This window comes from Manacus vitellinus, unplaced genomic scaffold, assembly GCF_001715985.3.
Source record: "Manacus vitellinus isolate BGI_N305 unplaced genomic scaffold, ASM171598v3 scaffold_6_pilon, whole genome shotgun sequence".
Taxonomy (NCBI): Eukaryota; Metazoa; Chordata; class Aves; order Passeriformes; family Pipridae; genus Manacus; species Manacus vitellinus.
In genome coordinates this window covers 10,347,689-10,369,391 of record NW_021940750.1, presented here as the reverse complement: position 1 = coordinate 10,369,391, position 21,703 = coordinate 10,347,689, and the positions used below count along the sequence as shown (strand labels likewise).

General features: G+C 35.7%; 1 protein-coding gene across 1 annotated transcript in view; it reads right to left on the bottom strand.

Moving 5' to 3' along the window:
* Positions 1–21,703, bottom strand: part of FSIP1 (fibrous sheath interacting protein 1) — a 97,521-nt gene that overhangs the window by 21,744 nt on the left and 54,074 nt on the right. The window contains exon 12 of the mRNA XM_018082419.2: positions 3,847–4,387. Within this exon, the coding sequence (XP_017937908.2) occupies positions 3,847–4,387 (541 nt within the window). The remainder of the gene's footprint in view (positions 1–3,846; positions 4,388–21,703) is intronic.

The following is a 21,703-nucleotide window of genomic DNA, read 5'->3' as shown; positions in this document are numbered from 1 at the left end:
CCCCAAGGCAAAAAACTTAGCACACAGCTGGGTCCTTCCCTGAGTCAGGGCTCTTAATCAGACAGACTGCAAGCTCCAGGAAACTGCAGTGGGGTAACCAGAGGCCAGGTTTTAGCTAAATTTATGAAAAGTGTAAACTGTGTGTGTGAAGAAAAATGAAATTATTATATACATTTCACATCTGCTCTAATAAAGCCCCATCAGTAGATACTGAACTTTCCAAGTTTTATTTTACATTTTTCACAAAGACATGCATATCTATCAGACACACAGGTACACAAATGTGTGCGTACATTTATTTCTTAGGTATTTAATTTAATGAAATACAAGAGTTTATTTTGAAATCAAACTGCAACAATATATGATAATGACAATAATAATTATCTCTTAAGAATAAGTCAACTCATGGAACATTTTCAATGATAATAATTCATTCCCTTCAGGTTGCTCGAAATCATACTGAATCAGAATAATATCACTGAGGGAGGTTTAACCACACTTTCAGAAAAACAGTTGTGCAAAGAAGCACACACTCTCCCCTCAAATTTCAATGTTCATACCATCTGAAAAAATAAAGAAAAAAAAAAAGCTGAACCACTGTAAGCACAACATTATTTGCAATATGAAAAAGTAAAAACAGTTTGTGATACAACTTCTACTTAAAACTTAATATAGCCCCCCCAAAACAGAGCTGGAAATAATTACTAATTGGCTCATACAACTGAGAAATACCAGCCTTTTTATATCTGTATATGGGTAAGTCTGGATTCTGTTTCCCTCATTAAGCATCATCTATGTTTACATGCATATGAGCCAGATGCAGATTACTGCTTCTTTCAAGAAACAGGAATTACTTATCTCTGAAGGCACATGAGAGTTTCCTTCAGATATATATATACACAAGTATATACATATGCATTATGTTCATAATTATGTTTTCTTAAAATATCATTTAATGTATTACAGTAAATCAATATCACAGACTACAGTACCATAAGGACTGCAAAACCAAAATTGTGCTAAACCAGCTTCACACAAACACAGGTTTTTTTGCTTACCCAGCACTAAAGAGAATTTAAACCATGTGTAAGTTGGCAAGAAAATCAAACTACTTACAAAAGATTATGCATACGCATTTACATGTCCTTTAGAATTGACCATAACAAAGCTCAACTATGTAAATATCTCTCAAAAATAAAAATAAAAATAAAAATAACACCTGACACTTCTCACACCTTCATCTGCAGATGTATTTGCCTTAAACTTGATTCCACTGGGATCTCCATTCCTCAATACAATTAGCATATCTAATCAACTAGAACTAACAACTAGATTATCTATAGAATACATTAAGCAACTTTACAGATTTGATAAACATCACACCCTTTTGCTTACGGCCAGGAATAATTGCTTCAGACAGAACTGAATCACCTTTGTGGGAAACAAATTAATTCCATGGAAAGGTATCAGGGTTTTCTGTTTTATGCTATACATTTACTTGTAAACAGTACATTAACAAAAATAATAAGAATGGACTGCTGCCTATTTAAATGCTAATTTTGGATGTTTGTTTAATCATAACATTAATACTAACAGAATACAATACATCTAAATATAATTAATTTAAACTTAAACATGGATATCTGTAAAATATTTAGCAGTTACAAACCTCTGAAGGGGGTTTTATTTTTGCACTTACTTTTATTGTGCCTAAAAGTTACCTGTTCACACCACTTTAAAAAATTAGACACTAATACAAAAATTCAAAGCCTGATGAAATTACAATATCTGTAATTATCTCCTTGGTTTTGTTTTTACTTTTTTATCAAAAAAAATTAAAATAAATCACAGACCAAAAATTCAGAATACTCCCCCCCTCAAAAAAAAAATTGGTAAGCAAAACAATCATAAACCCAAGATGTTTATTAACCATACAGAACTGAGTTCTAAACAGTCGAACATTACTCAGTCACTACTGAAAACAGACAATCAAAATATCCCTTGCATTACTCTGGTACACATGATTTTGACTCAAATATAATTAAATTATTACGTGGTAAATGTTAATAAATTCACCTTATAGACTTTTACTATGAGATGTCCTATATGAAAATTTACTTAATAGCGAAAATTTTCCTCTCTTGTGCAATATAACCACCTCATAGGGACTATGTATACTGTTACCTGCTCACTTCACAATGTAGTGGTCACAGTGCATGGTGTTTTGCTTGATTTACCACATCCCATCTTAAAACACACTCATGAGAGGTGGTAACTGTGTCTGTGTTACACTTGGTTCTAACTGTACTACATCAGCTCGGACTAAAGGAGAACTAAAGATCTAACTAAAGTTCTAACTAAAGATCTAAAGCTGTGAAGGCAGCAAGGTACTGAGTTTTTCTCACTGTTGGTTGCCAAGGAAGACTGGTGGTGTAGAATGTAATCATGTTACTCCTGCGTGAGACCAATTGCTGCTGGCAGAGGTGGTCCTCTGTGGTGTTCCCTATGACCACCACTGCCACCCCGCTCTCCTCTGAGGCAGACTGCTTCCTTCCTCCCTTGCTCTGTTCTTCTGATGCTTGCATCTACATGAAGAGCACAGCTGGCATGTGAAGGTAGCTGAAAACTAACCAACCAAAAAAAACCAAAATCACCCAACCTTTTCTATAGGTACTATTTTCTTTGTGTTGCAGCAGCTATGAGCTAAATCTCATAAGGGGCAAATATGGCAGGTGAGTCTGGATATCAAGTTGTTTGGCCGTGTAAAAGCAGAAATAACAAGCCTTCCTGCTTTCTGACAAGTGGAATCCCTTTGAAAAATATTAACATTCTCTTCACTGTAGAAAGGTTAAGTACAGACAACCAAGGAAACAGATGTGATCATAATTAAGAAATTATAAAATAGCAAAGCGATATTAGGACATTATTCTAAATTATCAAGGTATGTGAAAAAAAGTTTCTCTAAATTCAGAATAGATTACTAGTATAACAAAGATCAATCTTGACAAACAAAGCAAAATGTATTGATTGCTAATAAAATTAAACTGTAGCACTCTAATCACAAACTTCATACTTTTATGAAAGAAGTGAAAGATTTACCTGCCCAAAATCTGGCTTATTTGAACAGTTGGCTTTCCAGGAAGAGAAACAGTCTTAGGCTAAAAATCTAAATGTAGATTTAAGTTACAATACCTCTATATAATTGCATATAAGTAAAGGACATAAAAACCACAGACATTTCCACAATCCTTTTGTAACACCAAGTAGAGGTTTTCATTTTTTGCTGGTTAAAGTCTATTCTTTCTTTCTTTCTTTTACCAAACTAAAAGTAATTTATAGAAACTGTGCAGTATTTATGAATTTTGACATCTTCTATGTGTAAATTTGAACTCCTTAAAGCAGTTTAGTATTTTTAATAAAGTTAGGTCATATTTGTTTCTATACTACTGAGTTTACCTTATTAAAAACTCACACAAAACACTTGCATTTTTCAGTGAATTATTGTACCAACTACTGGGAGAATATTTACTCTCCACAGAACAGGGAACATGACTTTCTACTACCAAAAAGGCAATCCATATGCGTTGTCAACACTGTTTTCCAGTTGACAGAATTAATCAACATCAGTGATGTATTTCATAAAACTCCTAGTCAATTATGTCAGAGCAAGAATTTTAATAAACATTCTGTAACTTTGTGTGTATTATTTTTGGCACAGTTTTATAAAAGAACATCCTTGGCGCACCACAATAATCTGTGTATTGGTGCATATCTTTGGTGAGAACCTGCTTAGGTTTTTTTCTTTATAATCAAAAGCCTATTCTAAAGGGTTGTTAAGAGTCTCACCTCCTTTGGTTTGCAGTGGTATGCTGAGAATGTCAGCCTCTGTGCATGGCTCATTGTTCATGCTGATGCAATATAATGGTTCACCCAAGAAAGAAGGTTTCTTCAATCTTTTTCTGTTGAGTGCTCTTGACATAAAGTAACCTTCAGTAATACTCTCATCTCCCATCTTCTGTAAACCTTCTAGGTCATCAGGTTCCTCTGTTTGGGCCAGTGAATCCTTTGATAAGTGACTAACAGCCAATGCTTTGCTGATATAGTAGCCAGGGATTTCGCTCTCTGCACATAAGCTTTTGTCTTCGAGTCCAGCCTTTTCCTGAGCCATTAACATCCCTACAATATGGTCTTCAACTAACATTTTGGAAAGAGTAGATGTGGAGTGAAGAGTGGAGTCTTGACTTGTGTAAGAAGGGGGACTTAATCCAAAAGAAAGAGATTCCTGAGACTTTGGCATGGTAACGTTACTTATTGTTCTCTCAGGCTGCATACATTCTTCCAGAAAGGTCTTAAGCTGCTCTTCAGAGAGGCTCATTTGTTCTTCAGTCTGAAAAAAAAAAAAGAGAGAATTTCTTCTGTCAAAATATAATTAATTAAAAGCAGCACCATAAAACAGTTCGAGAGATACAAAAGCACTGGCAGAACCCTTATGTCGATATAAATGTTTTTCAATTCAAACTTAATTTAAATATACATTTACATAATCACATCATTTATGTAATATCCTCACTAGGTTCTAGATAGATTCTGTGCTGAAAGTTAGGACAGAAGTCTGATGTCTGCAAGGCACTGAGGCCTTTGACTTTGCATAGTCTTGCGCTAGATCTGACCACTTTTTAATTAACAGAGCATGTACTTTTTCATATATCTTGGTTTGTTATGTATCATAAACACACACACTTTAGGATTTTAGTTACTGAAAGAAAAATAGCGCATTGCCAAAAGGTTGTTGGGACAATGCAACTGGGGTCAGAAACAGTTTTGGACAGCACCAGCCCACAATGTCACATACTGACTGAAGTATTCACACCTTCTCACCGGGGAAATGTCACACAGCCTCTCTCAACCATGTCAAGCATGACCCATGGCATGAGACAGAAGAAATTCTTCTTCTGTCTTCTTCTGTCTTCTGTAGGACAGTTTTAGTGCTTCCTTCAAGCTGTTACTGCTTGCACAGCTCACAGATGTATCTTTTCAGTCATTTTCTTATTCAGAGAGTGTCACACTCCTATCATTTTGTATCATACAGGTCTCCTTTCCTGGACATTTCTTAAAATTTGCTACTAAAGATAACAACTGATATTAGCTGGTTATGGTGATGAATAGCAAAGGATATTTTACTCAGAGAGGTTTGCAATGGGAATTTACTTCCAGCTTTTACAATCCTTAATGCTCCTGAACATAGAGAAGCACAAAGACACTTTAAATATTATAATGGTAAGTACAAGACCTATTTTAGATATGCATAATACACTTGCCCATGAAATAGGATATATAGGAGATATAATAATATATATTAAAATGTTAGAAACAATATGCAAAATTTAATGGAAAAAGATGCTTTCTACAATAAAAGCCTCAGTTCTACCCAACCCCCAAGAGACAAAGGATCAGCTGACAGTCTAATGAACTCTTAGGCTACTGTGATTTATGTCAAACAACAATTTTATTCATTGCATAATGACTATTACAGAGAATTTACTTTCCTCCGTGCTAGAGGATGGAGCTACTGTCATTTCAGAGGAGAGATCAATATCAGATGTAGAGTTGATTTTTTTTTCCCCCTGAAGGTCTCTGATCCAACTACAGGAGTGATATGATCCTGTTGGATGAATATGACATAAGGAGATCACAGCCAAAGTAGCACAAGGTGTATGGATTGCACCTGAAACTGAATATTCATGTTCATGAATAAAGACAGTTTTCAGTCAGCAAAGGAATAGAATTTCTTTGAAAAACTTGTGCCTATTAAAAATTACTCAGTGGCACTACAAAGTGAACAAGAATGACATTTCAGGTTACCATCAGTCACCATTCTGTACTTACACATTCAAAGATTAAGAACAGCTAATAGTCACTGCTACAGATTGAATACTGTAGAGTTCAGGCACTAATTGATGTGCTTAAGCTCAGCTTTATAGATCTATTCAACCCACTAGTCTTCCTGTACAGATCAATTTTCTTCCCAAAGATACTCCCAGTTCCCTTCTTACACTACATACAACAGAAGACAACTGCATTAAAGAAATCAAGATAATACGGGCTCTTAAACATAAAAAAAAAAAAAGAAAAAAGAGCATCAACAGACTATCTCTGTGGGTAGAGATCATTAGTTAGATGAACACAAAATCAGGTAATTATATTGGGATTCAGATAGTCTTGTATTTTTGATAATATAACTGAAATCAAATCACTACCTTAAATGCTTATTTAGGTAACACAGAAAACATTATGACTTCTTCAAACTTTTCTCAGGCTTTCAAATTTTAATCCTAGTGCAGAAAGTATTCACTGATATAACATAAATCAGACAGGGAAAAACAATTAGCAGCAAAATACTATGAGGAATCAAAAATGAAACATGAAATTTTTCAAATTTCCACTCTCAGTTCAATCTACTAGCTCATGCTGAATTCCTCACATTTCATGACAGAGTATTTTAACTTGCATGCCAGTGTTTGTTTACAAGTAGCCATTATCCGAATGGACTCGCTATAAGAAACAAGATGCATTCACTAAGGCAGAGCGCCACATAACAGACCACAACTGAAGCACAGCTGCATCTACAGTATATCCACTGAGCAGATTATTAGGCTACATAAACATAACTACATTTGTAACACAGAAGATTCTCACATCTGGAAGCCCACATGGATTCCCACATGTTTTTGAGTGTGTGGTTCTATACTAACATATTTCAAAGCTCTTGGCCAAGACCATTTGGAGCTAATTTTATGTTAATGACAGGGCAATTCACTCACTGGAGAAAGGAATTCTGCATCTAGAGTAAATGAATGACCAAGTACAAAATTAAGATTGTGAGGAAGATCATTTTGTCCTGCCTTTCTCCTGTCCTTTTATTCTCCCCATCCCCACCCCATTTATCTGCAGTTCACTTTTCCTCATCCAAATTTATTTTTTCTTTTTTATCCTTTGAGGAAAATCATATGGCTTGTATTCATAGATTACCTTGATTATTACCAGAGGGTTAAGTGGGAAGATTTGGAGCCCAAGGCATATGGGGACGGAAATGAGTATAACAGCTATAAAGTAAAAAAGTTTGGGAACTTGTGGGCTTGTTTTCCTCCAGAGTGGTAGGCCTGTGGGCAAATCACACATTACAGGGTTTTTTTTCTCTTTCTTTCTCTCTTTCTTTCTTTCTTTCTCTCTTTCTCTCTCTCTCTCTCTCTCTCTCTTCTTTCTCTCTCTTCCTCTCTCTGGATTTTTTTGTAAGGCATGCATGCTAAGATGTAAAGATAAGGAAAGAAAGTATTTAATAAACCTCTCCAAAAATTACATTTTAAAATACTAAAGGTGCACTGTTCATTATTTTCTTGCGCCAAAGTGAAGAGATGACTACAAGCTTAAGGAAAAATATACAGTGGAGGAGAAGACAGCTCTTAAATAACTATCAGTCATCCACTCAGCAGCAAGGAATTTACATTGAAATGAAAGCAGAAAGGCTGCTGTTGAAATTAGAAAACTGAGTTTAAGGAAACACGTAACACCATAAGGAGAGACACCTCACAGCAAAAAAGGCTGTGCATTTGCAGCCAAATGAGCATTTTAACTTAGGGAGTTGCACAATACAGCAATTGTATTAGAAGTTTGCAAAATATACATTTGCATACACCAGAAGCAATCCTATCACAATTAACTGTAATAGTTCAGAGTCACAAGACTTGGATTCAGTAACACAATCTTAGGGAGACACTAGATTCTACATCTCCCAAGATTTCACTGCCCTCATTGTAAATAGTTTACAACTCCTATACAAAAAAAGTAGTTCAAGATATTTCTTTACAAATACAAGGACATAAAATTAATGTCATTCAAAATGCAGAAACAGCCCACCAGACAAGGAAAATGAGCCATCAGGTCTGGTTCCCATTAAAAACTGGAAAACCTTTTAATTGTTCTGGCTAATTTTTAATAGGACAGAGTCCTATTCATTTCCTAGGCTTTTTTACCGTTAATGATCTAAAAAACTAATTCCTAGATAGGAGTCTAGGAGCCTGCTAATGACCTTTAGTGTTTATGTGTGGCTAGCTTTTCACACACTTGTGGCCCTTCTCTGACTGAAGATTTCTTGTTCCTTGCTAAATTCCTCAGTGACAGGAGTCTATAGAGAAAACCTTACTGCATGTGGTAGGAATGCAAACTTGTAGTTCACTGTGGACAGCCCTGCTGTGACAACAAGTTTTCAAGTTCAAATCTTTAGGTTTTTTTCCTACATGTACACAGTAACAAAAACAGACTAACACTGAAAGCCCTTATCAGATTTTACCATGTGGAGAAAGCTAGTATGTCAGGATTCTTTCTAATTACAGTAAATAATCATAAAACGACACACTGTAAATGAGTAAGTCAGGACTATTTAAGGACTCAAGTAGCTGGCATGTTTATAAACATGCAAGTTTTGTTGCTTAGTCTGAAAGTATTACAATAATAGTTCTCATGATACTTTATTTGCTTGAAATAATTTACTTTGATGCTTTATTTTGCTTAGATATTTACTGATGTGTGGGACTGCAACAGTCAATTCTAAAGTAACTGCTTTGTTCCTGATAAAACTACTCCATTTTAAGAGTATACTGACCTATTGAGACAAAGTTCAGATTTTTGACAGATCAGCACATGAGAGTTTTGAAAGTTTCAGTTACTTAATAACTTATTAACAGTTTCTCAGTCAGCTCTATTCTGCTTTGAAAAGGCAGTTCTTGCCTTCTATCTCCATGATACTCGACTCAACGTGCACCATCAACTCCAAGATCTCCCCTTTCTGCATCTCAAGAAAGCATCATGCACTTGTCTATGAACCACACTGGTCAGTGCAACTGTGGAATATTATTAATATATTACATACAAACTAGACACATCATGTCATTGTGACAGGGCTCCTTACAATTTCCAGAAATGTTAAAAGCCCAAAGTTCTTTCGCATCACAGAAGTCAGTTTGGTGTCCATAACTTGTAAACTAATTTAAATTAATGGAATATCAGACCATTGTGGATTAATCCCATTAGGCAGCTAAGCACCACACAGCTGCTTGCTTACTACCCACCCCCTCACCCCAGTGGGACAGGGGAAGAAGAAAGGAATGATAAAACTAATAGAACTTGTGGATCGCGGTAAAAATTGTTTAATAAGCGAAGGAAAATAGAAAGAGAGAAAGAAAACTAAACAAGCTTGCAAAGGAAATAACTCACCATCTCCCACAGGTAGACCAATGCCCAGGCAGTTCCTGAGCAAAAGACGGCTAACTTTGTAGAACCCTTTCTTTTCCCTTTTTATTGCTGTGCATGATGCTATAGGGCATGGAATACTTCTTTGGTTAGTTTAGGTCATCTGCCTCATAGCCCAGCCTATTGCACATTCCCAATCTCTTCACTGGTGCTGTGCAGACATTGTTTGGCAACAGCTAAAACACAGGTATGTTATCAGCACTGTTTGAGTCACAAATCCAAAACACAGCACCCTGTCAGTTGCTATGAAAAACATTAACATCCCAGGTAAACCCAGAACAGAGACCCACACATCCACTTTCACACAGAAATTAAGTGTCCAGCAAGTCACTTTACTACTTTCGGTGCTTGCTTGTTTGTCTTACTACATTATGAGAAAAACCTTAATGAATGTAAAAGAAAGTTAATCTTTCCTCTGCAAGACTATTTCAGAAGGGTTAGTTCAGAATGTAATGAGAGAAAATGTTAAATAGAGTAGATCAAAAACATGGCCACAACTCAATGAGTTTCTGGAGAGGACAGTAATGTGTATTGATTTGATGGTGTTAAAAATTAAGACTGGAAGCTGAATAATGGATTCAGAAATTAAGAGTTCCTCATGCTAAAATCAGGATTTAGTATCTGGTGGTTCTGTGCTTATCTAGATTTAATGGGTTTGGGGACTTTTGTACTGTTTCAGGAAAGACAAAAATCTTCAAGAATGAACAGGATTCCTGAGCCGCAGAAGAAAACCTCCTGGTTTTGCTTTTTTCCTTTTACTGCTGTCTTTCCTTCTGTTAGTGAAATTTTCCCTTCTCTTATTTTTATCCACTGTTTCTGCTTGTGTAAGGACAGAATGAAAAGGTCTAGTAGTCAATTTTCTGGAGCTGCTGCTGCTAAGAGTCAGAAAGCAGAAAGGGTAGAAGAATCTTGGCAAGAAAACAGAAGCACAAAACAAAAAGAGGATGAGATAGTGAGCATCTGGTAACATCACTGTCTGAAAAGAAAATTTGACTTCTAACATTATGAGCCATCAGAACCACAACATCAAAGTCATTATCAGCCTCATGGAATAATATAAAATCTCCATGAAAAAACTAATTTTAGAAGAGTATAAAATTTCAGAAGAGAAAATGAACTTCATTAATAAATGAAAAATAAAAAACCCTTCCTCTGACAAAGAGAAATCTTAACAGAAATCAAAAGGAGATATGAGTTTATACAATTTTACTCTTATTTAGAGTAGCGAAGTAGATGAAAATTGTGAAAAAGAGACATGATAATTGCAGCAGTTAATTTTTTTAAAGATAGCCTACAGATTATGCAGGTAAAAATAATTAAATTATTTTTGTCTGTAAGGACTTGTCATAATCATGCATATTTTACTCATTACAAAGAGGCATAATACTTGCTTTAATTTTAGCTTTCTCAAAAATATCAAGGCAATTGTTTCTGGTTTGAACGTGCAAATAAAGGGAAACTGTTTCATCAGCTATGCCACACTGTAAACTTTAGAAAGAGAAAGGAATCGGTTGCCAGAGGTAACAGAAGTAGTAAAAAAAAAAAAAATAAGGAAACTAAAAGATTTTTCACAATCCTTTTCATTTGACACTATAGACACTAAGCAACATTGCTTGCATCTGCAAAGTTTACATGGTACTCTACTAGGATATAATTAAGAGGTTTTGGTGGCTGTGTGAATTTATTCTTGGAAGCCTATGGAAATAATTCTATAATTTTTAAAGATTCAAAGAGCTTTATTTCTGAATTGCTACAAGTTGTACTTATCACCCTTCATTTTCTGAAGCTTACTTTCAATTTTAACTTCATTTCATGGTAGCTTTTGATCTACAAGTTCTGTAATGTTTTCTAGGTGCCTACATATTAGGAGCGAAGTTTTCGCTATGGACACTAAAATCTAAATTTGTATATTCTCACCAAAATTCCAAGAAGGTAATTTTAGGAAACAGAATTCAAAAATGTCATACAGGTTTAAAGTTTTTAACATTCCTATCAGGCATGTATTTATTAATAAAAAAATAATATTTTTCAAGTAATTGAAAACTTTGAATTTAAATATCCCTCTACTCCAAAGTTGTCAACAGTTGTTTTGAAAGAATTCAGCTCTTCTAACTTCAGACTAGTTCAAAATTAATCTAATTAATCTAATCTACTGCATTTGTAGATAGAAAAAAACTTAGCATTTTACTATATATGAGTCACTGTAAATTTTCTCTCATTTATAAAATCTTTCTCAACAGATAGCTCCCTGTTTTTAGAGCACTTAATTTCATACAGTTTCAAGTCTTTGTAGGTTAGAAAGCAAGCTGGTTTTAACTGAACACACTGACAGCATGCAAAAATGTAAGACAAATTCATGAATTGGTATTTACAATCCATCATTCAGAATAAGACTCTCATTTTCTAGCCTCTACTGAAGAAACAGAACTTCTGCAATCTAAGCTATTTAGCATTCAAACCCAGTTTCCTAAACATCCCATTTTGTGTTTTTAACTGTTTGTTATTAAGCATTTAGCAGATTTCATTCCATAGAAATATCTTCCTTGAATATTAAGTTGTGGCTTTAATTTTCAGCAAAGCCACTAGAGTAGACAAAAATGCCTTGATGTGGTTGCAGCTGTTTTCTGTTACAAAACCCCATTTCTTTTTTTTTTTTTGGTCACGTTGGCTTGCTGGCTTTCCTTCCTTCCTCCTCCAAGAAATAGATACAGTGTAGCATATTGGATCACAGTATCACATAGCAAATTTAAAACTCTGCAAGAAAGTATCTTGAGATTTTAAGAATGCTTACAGGTCTATCTATAATCTACTTGGGGAACAGAAAACAAACAGCAATAAAACTAAAGACCACTTCTTAATGTATGAAACTTCACTGCAAGTGTAAAAACACCTATAAAACTAACAATTCATCTAAGAAGAAGGAAATCTTCTCTTAGACCTTGAAAAGAGTACAAAATAAGAAGGAAAACTTATACAGATCTATTGGAGTGAGTCCAGAGGAGGGCCACAAGGATGATTAAAGGGATGGAGCATCTCTCCTGTGAGGAAAGGCTGAGAGAGTTGGGATTGCTCAGGCTCAAGAAGAGAAGGCTCTCAGGGAGACCTTATAGCACCTTCGAGTACCTCAAGAGGGTTACAAGAGACCTGGAGAGAGACTGTTGACAAGGGTATGTAACTCTTGTAAACGAGTTGGACCAGGGGACAACTGCTTCAAAATGAAAGATGGCAGGTTTAGATTGGATATTAGGAAGAAATACCTAATGTGTGAGGGTGGTGAGGCACTGGAACAGGTTGACCAGACAAGTTGTGGATGCCCCATCCCTGGAAGTGTTCAAAACCAGGTTAGATGGGGCTCTAAGCAACCTGGTCTAGTGGAAGGTGTCCCTAGCCATGGCGGGAGGGTTGGAACTAGATGACCTTCCAAGACCCTTCCAACTCAAACCATTCTATCCTATTATTCTATGAAAACAGAGAAGCCACAAACAATTGATCTAGATTACCTACATAGTTAAGTGCACTTTAGTCTTACTAAATATGGAAAGGACCTGCCCAAGGAACAGTAGGCCATAAAGACTCATCTAAAGCAACTTCGGATAGAAGCTTAGAAAAGAAAAAAAATAGTTTATGCATTCTAGGGGTTCAGACTATATTTTCCGATACTCTTTAGAGGTACCTTTTAAAGTGACTCTTAATTGGCCTTGTGTACCAACAGCAACAGGCACCTCTGAATACTGACTTTTTCTATATAACATATTTATGTATATGGTAAACCTGACCTGCAATATATATTTTTGAAGACAAATATTCTTTTCTGATAGCAGAAGTATGATATGAAGGAAGTTCTGCTATATGCAGAATAAGAAGATATAGAAACCCACAGGGTTCTCTAGTGAAGTAATACAGGTTGTGTACAATCTCAATTATCCAATTAAAGCTAAAGCACACTTTCTTTTATAAATGTTGTTTTCTTACAGAGTTTCTGACATCCTTTCTTTGTTTCACAATCACACTACCTAAATCAAGAGCCTCAGCCAAGTGCTAATGTCAAACATAATTCTCCAAGGTCCTCACAAGCAGCAGAGAGATACCAGCACCTCAGATCGTAATTCAACCCAGCTAAAATCTAAAGACAGAGTACTAACAATTTTTCTTATAAATTACTGTTTTAAACCAGAAGCCTTTCCGACAACACAATTAAAAGGATATTCAGCCAAAAGAGAATAAATGGGAAGAAGTAGAGATCAATATTACAAAAGAAATTTGGCAAATCACAGAGTATTAGAAAAGCTATAAAATACACTACTTTTCAGAAACTTGTTGCAAATAAATATGTTGAAGTATAGAACTGCAAATACATCTAGCTTTAAATAACAAGACCCATAATGTATCACACTAGCTTTGCTTTCATTGTCTTGCTATTGTAGTCCATCCCACAGCTCAACAGAAGAGTATCTACAGTATTGCCATTTATTGGCAAATGCAAGCACTTAAACACTGGGAGCCAGCACACCTCCAAAAATACAAAGAATCACAGAATCAACTAGGTTGGAAAAGACCTCTGAGATCATCGAGTCCAACCTTTGACCCAACACTCATCTACTAGACCATGGCAAAAAATGCCACATCCAGTCTCTTCTTAAAACACCTCCAGGAATGGTGACTACTACCTCCCTGGGCAGCCCATTCCAACATCCAATCACTCTCTCTGTAAAGAATTTCTTCCTAATGTCTAACCTAAACCTCCCCTGGCACAGCTTAAGACTGTGCCTTCTTGTCCTACTGCTGGTTGCCTGGGAGAAGAGACCGATCTCCACCTCACTACAGCCTCCTTTCAGGTAGTGGTAGAGAGTGATGAGGTCTCCCTCAAGCCTCGTCTTCTCCAGGCTAGAGAACTCCAGCTTCCTCAGCAGTTCTTCATAGGACTTGTGCTCCAGATCCTTCACCAGTCTTCTTGCCCTTCTTCGGACACACTCCCAGCACCTCAATATCCATCCTGAATTGAGGGGTCCAGAACTGGACACAGTACTCGAGGTGCAGTCTAACCAGTGCCAAGTACAGGGGCAGAATCACTTCCCTGGTCCTGCCAGCCAAACTATTCCTGGTACCAGGTCTAGTATATCTGAAACTGTAATTTTTTCTTGTTTTGATCTTTCAGTTGTTACGATTTTAAAGAAAGGCTTGGGTTTGTCTCTTTTTTAATAGGAGTAAAGATTCTAGTGCCATTGTGGCACTGCTAAAATCTAGTGCCTTAACAGTACCAAAAATTACACAAGTTGTGGGAATGAGAAAGAGAAGTTTTCAATATCTGTAGTTGCGTGAATTTCAAGTATGGAATCCTACCTCAGGATTTCAACAGTCTCAGGACTATTAAGTCTCTTAAAAAAAAAAAAAAAGAATCAAGGTCCCATTTACTGGGGCATTAAATGTTTCAATGTTTCCATCCATGGCATAGAAAATTACACTCATGGGAACACCCCATCTAGAATGTATAAAACTGTCATTGTCTTCAAGGGAAAAATCCCTGTACATAAGTACAGATAAATGAGTAAGGGTACAGATAATCGTGCCTCTGCTTAGGAGAGGCCAGAGAAAAAAAAAGAAAATCAAGTTCTGTTTGGTGGGGCCTACTGCCACAAGGCAAATGCAAAGTTTTTACATCAGGTTGTAGCTGTGTTTGTCAATGTGGGTATATATCTTACAGAGTGCTGCAAAAACATTTTTTAAAAAGAAAGAAAATAATAAGAATCTTAATTAAGAATGGAAGAGTATTTTGAAATGAGGTAACTGCATCTGGCTCTTGTATTTCCACTAAAAATGAAAACCCAAAGCCTTTAGGAAGAATGTGATGAACAATATTGCCCCAAACATTTTGTTTGGAGTTTCAAGCCTGCCTGCACCCGTTCTTGATTTTGGATAGGGGACAGGGCACAGAACCTTTCAGTAAGTACAAGAACAGCAGTTAAGAGCTTGAAACATTCAAATAACATATTACCAGAAAATTCATATTTACCATGTAATAATAAAAAAGGTATGACTAAGATAATACAAGTGATAATCTATTGTTATTACTTGATGTTTAGCAGTTGTTTTTGAAAAAAAAAAAGACATACAAAAAAGCAGAATTATAATATTATCCTTTTTTTTCCTAACTACAAAGGGCACTGCTCAGAAAGTCTAGTTGTTAAAGTAAACTTCAGTTTTGATTAAAACCCTTACAGTTTTTCCTGAGGTTTTTCTTACAAATAGTAAAAATGCAACAGTACCAATGACTACATTTCTGCTGGCATATTATTATAGCCAAAACCCAGGTATTTTATGTCTTTGCCAAACTAGAAACAGTATAAATACTACAAGAACAGGTAGGAGAGCAAACCTCCCTATTTTTCTTCTGAGGCAAAGAGGGAAAACCTCACAGTTACTTTATGCCACTAAGTTTATAATAGATTTTAATTCACTAGGCCTTAGAAATAAAAACCACTTTCAGCATCTTCAGTTCTTCTTCTTCTCATGTCCCAGAGCAAAGACATCTAGAAAAGTACATGCATCCGAAGTGCTGCAGTTCCTTATTGCTATTATCCTGATTCTAATAAGCAGAAGCAGGTATCTGCATACAGATAAAAGCAAGAAAGCCTTTGTTCGCTTTAGAGAGAGAATAAGTTGATTTGACTATGGAAGCCATAGAACAAAAGGTACATAATGTAACACTGTAGTATGCTTTTCCTTCCCTCCACTTACTCATTATCCTGGTAAATCTGTGCCTGGTAAATAAGAGATGGCTACAGGTTTGTAACTAGAAGCAACAACGGCATTCATCGGGTCACACAATTTCACGAGGCAGGTTCCTGTACTTCTTCATCACCACCGAAGAGCATGCCACAAGCCAAGTGACTCGGATTTCTTGATGTACAGGAAATCAGATAGCTCAAACAGCATATACTAAGCATAAGCATACCAGCTTTCCTGCACCAGGGATAAAAAATAATTACGTCCACGTAGAAATCTAAAGGCTTTATAGTAAAAAGACTCATGGTTTAAAAAAAATAATGTCTCGATGATATAAGAATATTTTAGGTTTGAATTTTTCACCCATTTTCTGCAGAATGTGCTCATATGTAAAATGCAATTCAAAACAGCTGAGTAAACACTGATTCTAAGAAATGTTGTTTTTAAAGAAATTAAAACAATTCTAGAAACTACAAACAAATTACCAAAATGTAAAATGATACAGCTGCATGTAGCTCACAGAAAAGTTAGTATTTCGCAGTTTGAAATGTATACTTGCAATAGGAATAGCTAAAAAATATTTTTAAATGCTTGGGACAATCCCATTTGTACTCAATGATGTATGCCACTGCACAAGAAGGAAAAAAAGGTCTGCTATTTCTCTTAGTAAAAGATATGAATGCACCAAAAGGTTCATGTTTTTCAAAAGAAAGTTATGGAAATTCATCATGCATTTGGGATACAGGTGACTCTGCTGAAGCCGGAGTCTTTTGCCCATGAAGTCAAAGTTCACATGTCACTCATAAGATCTGAAAGATTAATTTACAAAAACTCTGTGTGATCACATTACAAGGTCAGTGGCTTAAACACAAAGCACTGTGCACCCCAGTTGCTTGGAACTTTCTTTACTGCACACTGGAATGTTTTTCCCCAGTTGCTTTGGTAAAAAAGAACAATCAAAGTTCACAGCTGTGTTTCTGATGAATTAATGATGACATTGTTGGTTTTAGAGGACACTACACTACTCTCAGTTATGTGGAATCACAGCTACTGAATCAGTAGGCAATGACAGAGTTAAGTGTTTCACGTGCTTCTTCCAGGCAGTTAGGAGAAAGCTACTTATTCATTAGGCTAACTCGGATAGAGAGTTCCTGTTTAAATACACTGAAAAAAGAACAGATCATATTTTTTGAAACAAAAGTAGAAGCTTAGGATGGATGATAAATATTTAAAAATCATAACTTCTTTCACCAAGGACACCTACTTCTTAGGTTAACATGCTTTTCCATTAAGCTTATTAATATTTCAAACTTTTAAAGGACTTTCAGGATAGACTGGCAAATTATTCAAATTAAATGTAACAAGGATCAGATTGAAACACAGTTTATATATCAAACTAAGACAAGTATGATATACGCTCATAGAAAGATATACACCTCTGAAAACACATAGCATAGCAGCAGTTTCCACCACTATTACACTGCATAAAATACAACAAAAGGATATTAGGAGAGATGGAAGTTCCACGTAACTGATTATTTTATGTTAATGACAATAATAAAAACATACATGAACATCTAACCTGTTGTTTCAGAAACAGAAGTCTATATAAGTACCAAGTTTGGATACAGCTACAATCTGGAAGGATGATGCCGTGTAGGAGTATAGGCTTTACAATGTGATTACATGTGTGTATACCAGCCTGGCTGGCACAATTTGAGAGCTATATTTAATTCCTGAAATGAATGGGTTTTAATTAAGACAGACACATAATGGATCTGAGCCACACAATGATTTTCTACCCTTTCCAGGGACATCAGAAATCCATTTCTTCTGGAATTTTAAGAATGAATTGTTGTGGATCTCACTGGCCTGCCTGGCAGGAGACACAATCAACTTGTTCTAGCCTTACAGAATCTGTTGACGCATGTATCCCCCTACATTACTAAGAACCACCTGATACAGGAATTATTTTAATGCACTTGATGCATTTGACATAGTCTATGTTTTACTTTATGCATCATTGGAAGAATATTCATTATAAGGGTGACTAATTTTTAGTTTTATGTGGGCCAGTGTAATACTGGCTAGTGGGAGCTATAGGCTGTCAGGCACCATATTAAAAAGCCATCAAATGGAATATGGAGAGAATAACAAGGCGAGGGACATGACACAGTTATTTTTATATTTTATCCCCAAGTCACTCTTGGGAAAGAGGATCAAGACAGTTTAGTCTCCCTACTCAGAGCTGGATGTGCTAAGCACTGTGTCACAACATCTTGCACCTTATTAGGCATACTCTCTTTGGCTTGGCTTTCTCCACATGACAGAGCCTAGTTTCATCGACAGCCACGAGCAGTGCTGCACTGAATCTATTTTATAGCTTATCGAGGATGGATGATTTTCTCTTAGAAGATCACACAGATGTAGTTTGAAACAGTGGGCTTACAAAGAAGTAAATTTAGTTCCACCATTGGTAAGCAAATGTTTGAACCATCAAATAAACTGAGTAATTAGAAGAGCTCTTCCCTCTTTGAAACAAAAATGTTTTAAATGTGCCTAGCTTTACAAAGTTCCTCTAGATTTTAGATCTTAAGAAGATAAAGACACCTGACTGAAGCCTCCAATAAGTAAAATCCCTAAGCTCCAGAGAGGGAGAGTCCATAAGTCTACAGACGTTTGGGTTTTGAGTTTGGGGGTTTTTTTCCCTCTTATATGTCAGCCTTAGGCTGTTCCCAGCTCAGTAAACTGGCTGCTCTGAATATTATTCTAAACCCACACAATCCTCATTCTGAACTGCAGAGAAAGCCCAGGAATCAACATACATTCACTCAATACAGCTTTAACTGACTTGCCCAAAGTGGGAGGGCAGAGTTTGCTGAGCCACTCTATCCACCTGTCTCTCACAATGTTCCTAAAATTCACTTCTTATTTAAAAACAAAAAAAATCCCACAAAACAACAACATCAAAGCAAAACAACAACAACAAAAAGGCTCACTAACAAAAAGGAATCAGTGATTTAAGTCTCTCTCTATCTTGTCTTATATCTCTATGTGGAGTGGGATGAGAGTGTGTAAGCACGTATGCATACACTCACTATGCTCCTAATGAGTTAATTTCATCATTTACTGGCTTATTTACAAAACCAGAAATATCAGGATGGGCACAGAAAAAGGTTGCAAATGAAACCAGAACAAAATAATAAAGTATTAAGAATAAATGTGAAGTCGATGTGTAGAATGCAAATTCCTATTGTGCAGTACGCAATTGTATAATTTTTTTAAATCCCAATATTTCACTCTAGGACATACAAAAAAATCTGGATCACTGTATCTCCTCAAACCACAAAATGGACCCATATGTTAATGAAACAAACCATATGGAAAAAAAAATTAATCTTTTAAAAATACTGAGGAATAATAAAAAGACTCATTGAAGAATTCTAATCATCTCTGTAATGAGAAACTTAAGATTTATTTTTCTCATGACACAGGAAAAAAGTTCATGCTGAAATCTTTAAAAGGTTACTCTGGGGGGAAAAAAAAATAAGTGGTGGATATTTGCTAATACAACAAATATAATAAGAACTAAAAGGACAGCTTCCCTTCTCCAAACAAAGCCTCTTTATTCTGATGAGCAGTACTTGGTTTAGAGTTTTATAAGGAGGGAATCTTCTGGCTTTTGGGCACCCCTGAGGGTCAAGTATGGCACTGCCCGTGCAAAAACGGGAACACTGTAACAAAGTGGGCAAGGAAAGCCCTGCCATGTTCCGAGTCCTTAAGTCTGGTTATAAAAACTCTTCTCCTAATACAAAAGTGAACCTAATCCTAAATTTAAAAAACATCTCTGGCTATTCTGAAGCTGCTACAATTTAAATTTCAATTGCTTCTAAAAGTCCTACATACAGTTTCTATCATGCAGGAAATAAAGACCAAAGATCCTGTACTCATCAAAGAATAAATTATGCTTACCATCCAATTTCTACTCCTAGCTTTTCTATATGTTTTTTTTTTCTATTCAGATACTTACTCTATCTCAATTTAATCTATCTGAAAAAAAACTGCTATTAAAGGGACAAAACGATTCACTCAAAAGCTTGGTTGGAGAACTCTGAGTTCCTTGAATAAAATATGATGCAAGAAAAATATGGGCAAGTTGTGCAATACTGCATATGTTAAGAATGAGAATTCAGACCTACAAATCATTTCATATAGTGGTGTGTTTTTATTCATACAAGTGATCTCAAAACTGAGACTACGGCAAAAAAAAATTAGAATTTGAGAAAGGTAAGCACCAAAAAATGAAACTGTGAAAACTGCATTCTATATTGCTTTGAAAACAAATCAGACACAGTAGGTCTCCTCAAGTGATTAAATTTTACATTATTTGAACACTAAAGCAAAGTATTTTATTGAGAACCATGTAACAGCAGTATTACTAAAAATAACAGACAAAAATATTGATGAACAGAGGTAAAAACAAGAGGTGACACACATCACAAAACTGAAGGAATGTTTAATTCAAACTCCTCAATTATTATTGCCTTCATGTAATATTTCATGTAATTTAGGACCACATACTTATACTACCATTTTCTCTTCATTTGCCTCACACAAAGAAAAATAACATAAGCAAAAAGACTACAGTCTATTCAGCAGCACACATCTTCTAATCTCTGCATATGCATTGACACAGACTGTAATCACATCTGATTTGTTAGTGCAGTTCAGTGAATCCTTTATTGCTGTTTAATCCTGACTGCTATATATCCTACGATTGCCAACTATCTACACAGCACCTATTGCACAATATGTCTGGCACCATAAAAGTAGAGAACTGTAATTAAAATTACAGCATTACTATACATACTAAAATCATTCTTAGAGATGAGTGCCAAAGGTAGCTTTCTGAAGGGGATTAGCTTGGACATTCTACAGCGCTACCTGAAGAGGACATTGCATTTCAAATATATGAACATTTCAGATGATAAAAAATATCACAAGGTGCCAAGGCATACTGATATGCTTTTTGCATCTGCATATTTCAGTGTTCCTCTCATATAGGAGACCAAGGAGTTTGAGTAGAGACACAGATAATATCCAGATGTGAGATTACCTGATGCATCTTTTAATAGTATCAAGGAACTCACAGCCTACAGAAGGTAAAGGGCAAAAGGATTCAAAAAATTTCTTTTCCTTTATAATTTTGGCTTGCTCAAAGGTTTGCTCATGGGCAAGGTGCTTCAAAACCATCACAGGGTGGTCCACTGTAGTTCATCTCTACTGCTCATCACCTCCCTTGGCATCTACATATAAGGGAAATTCTTGTAAAGTAGTATTAAATACTTACTTGTATTTCCCTACTTCAGAGGATTTTCTTCCTGTAAATCACACCACCTTTAGGGTTCATATATATCCTCTAGCACCTTTATCTAGGGTATTTTCCAAGGAAAATATAAATGTATCTAGGCAACATTCCCCTCTTCAAATTTTAGACATGTACCTTATCCAAACCTTGCCAAAAATCAAGGGTTACTATCATTAGACACTACCATGATGTAATTTGTAGTTACAACATGTGAAGTATGGTATTCATACACATGGTAAACAAAAAACTCATATTTATGCTTTTAATGCATTCCCTCCTTTCTTCACAAACATTAAGAATACTGGG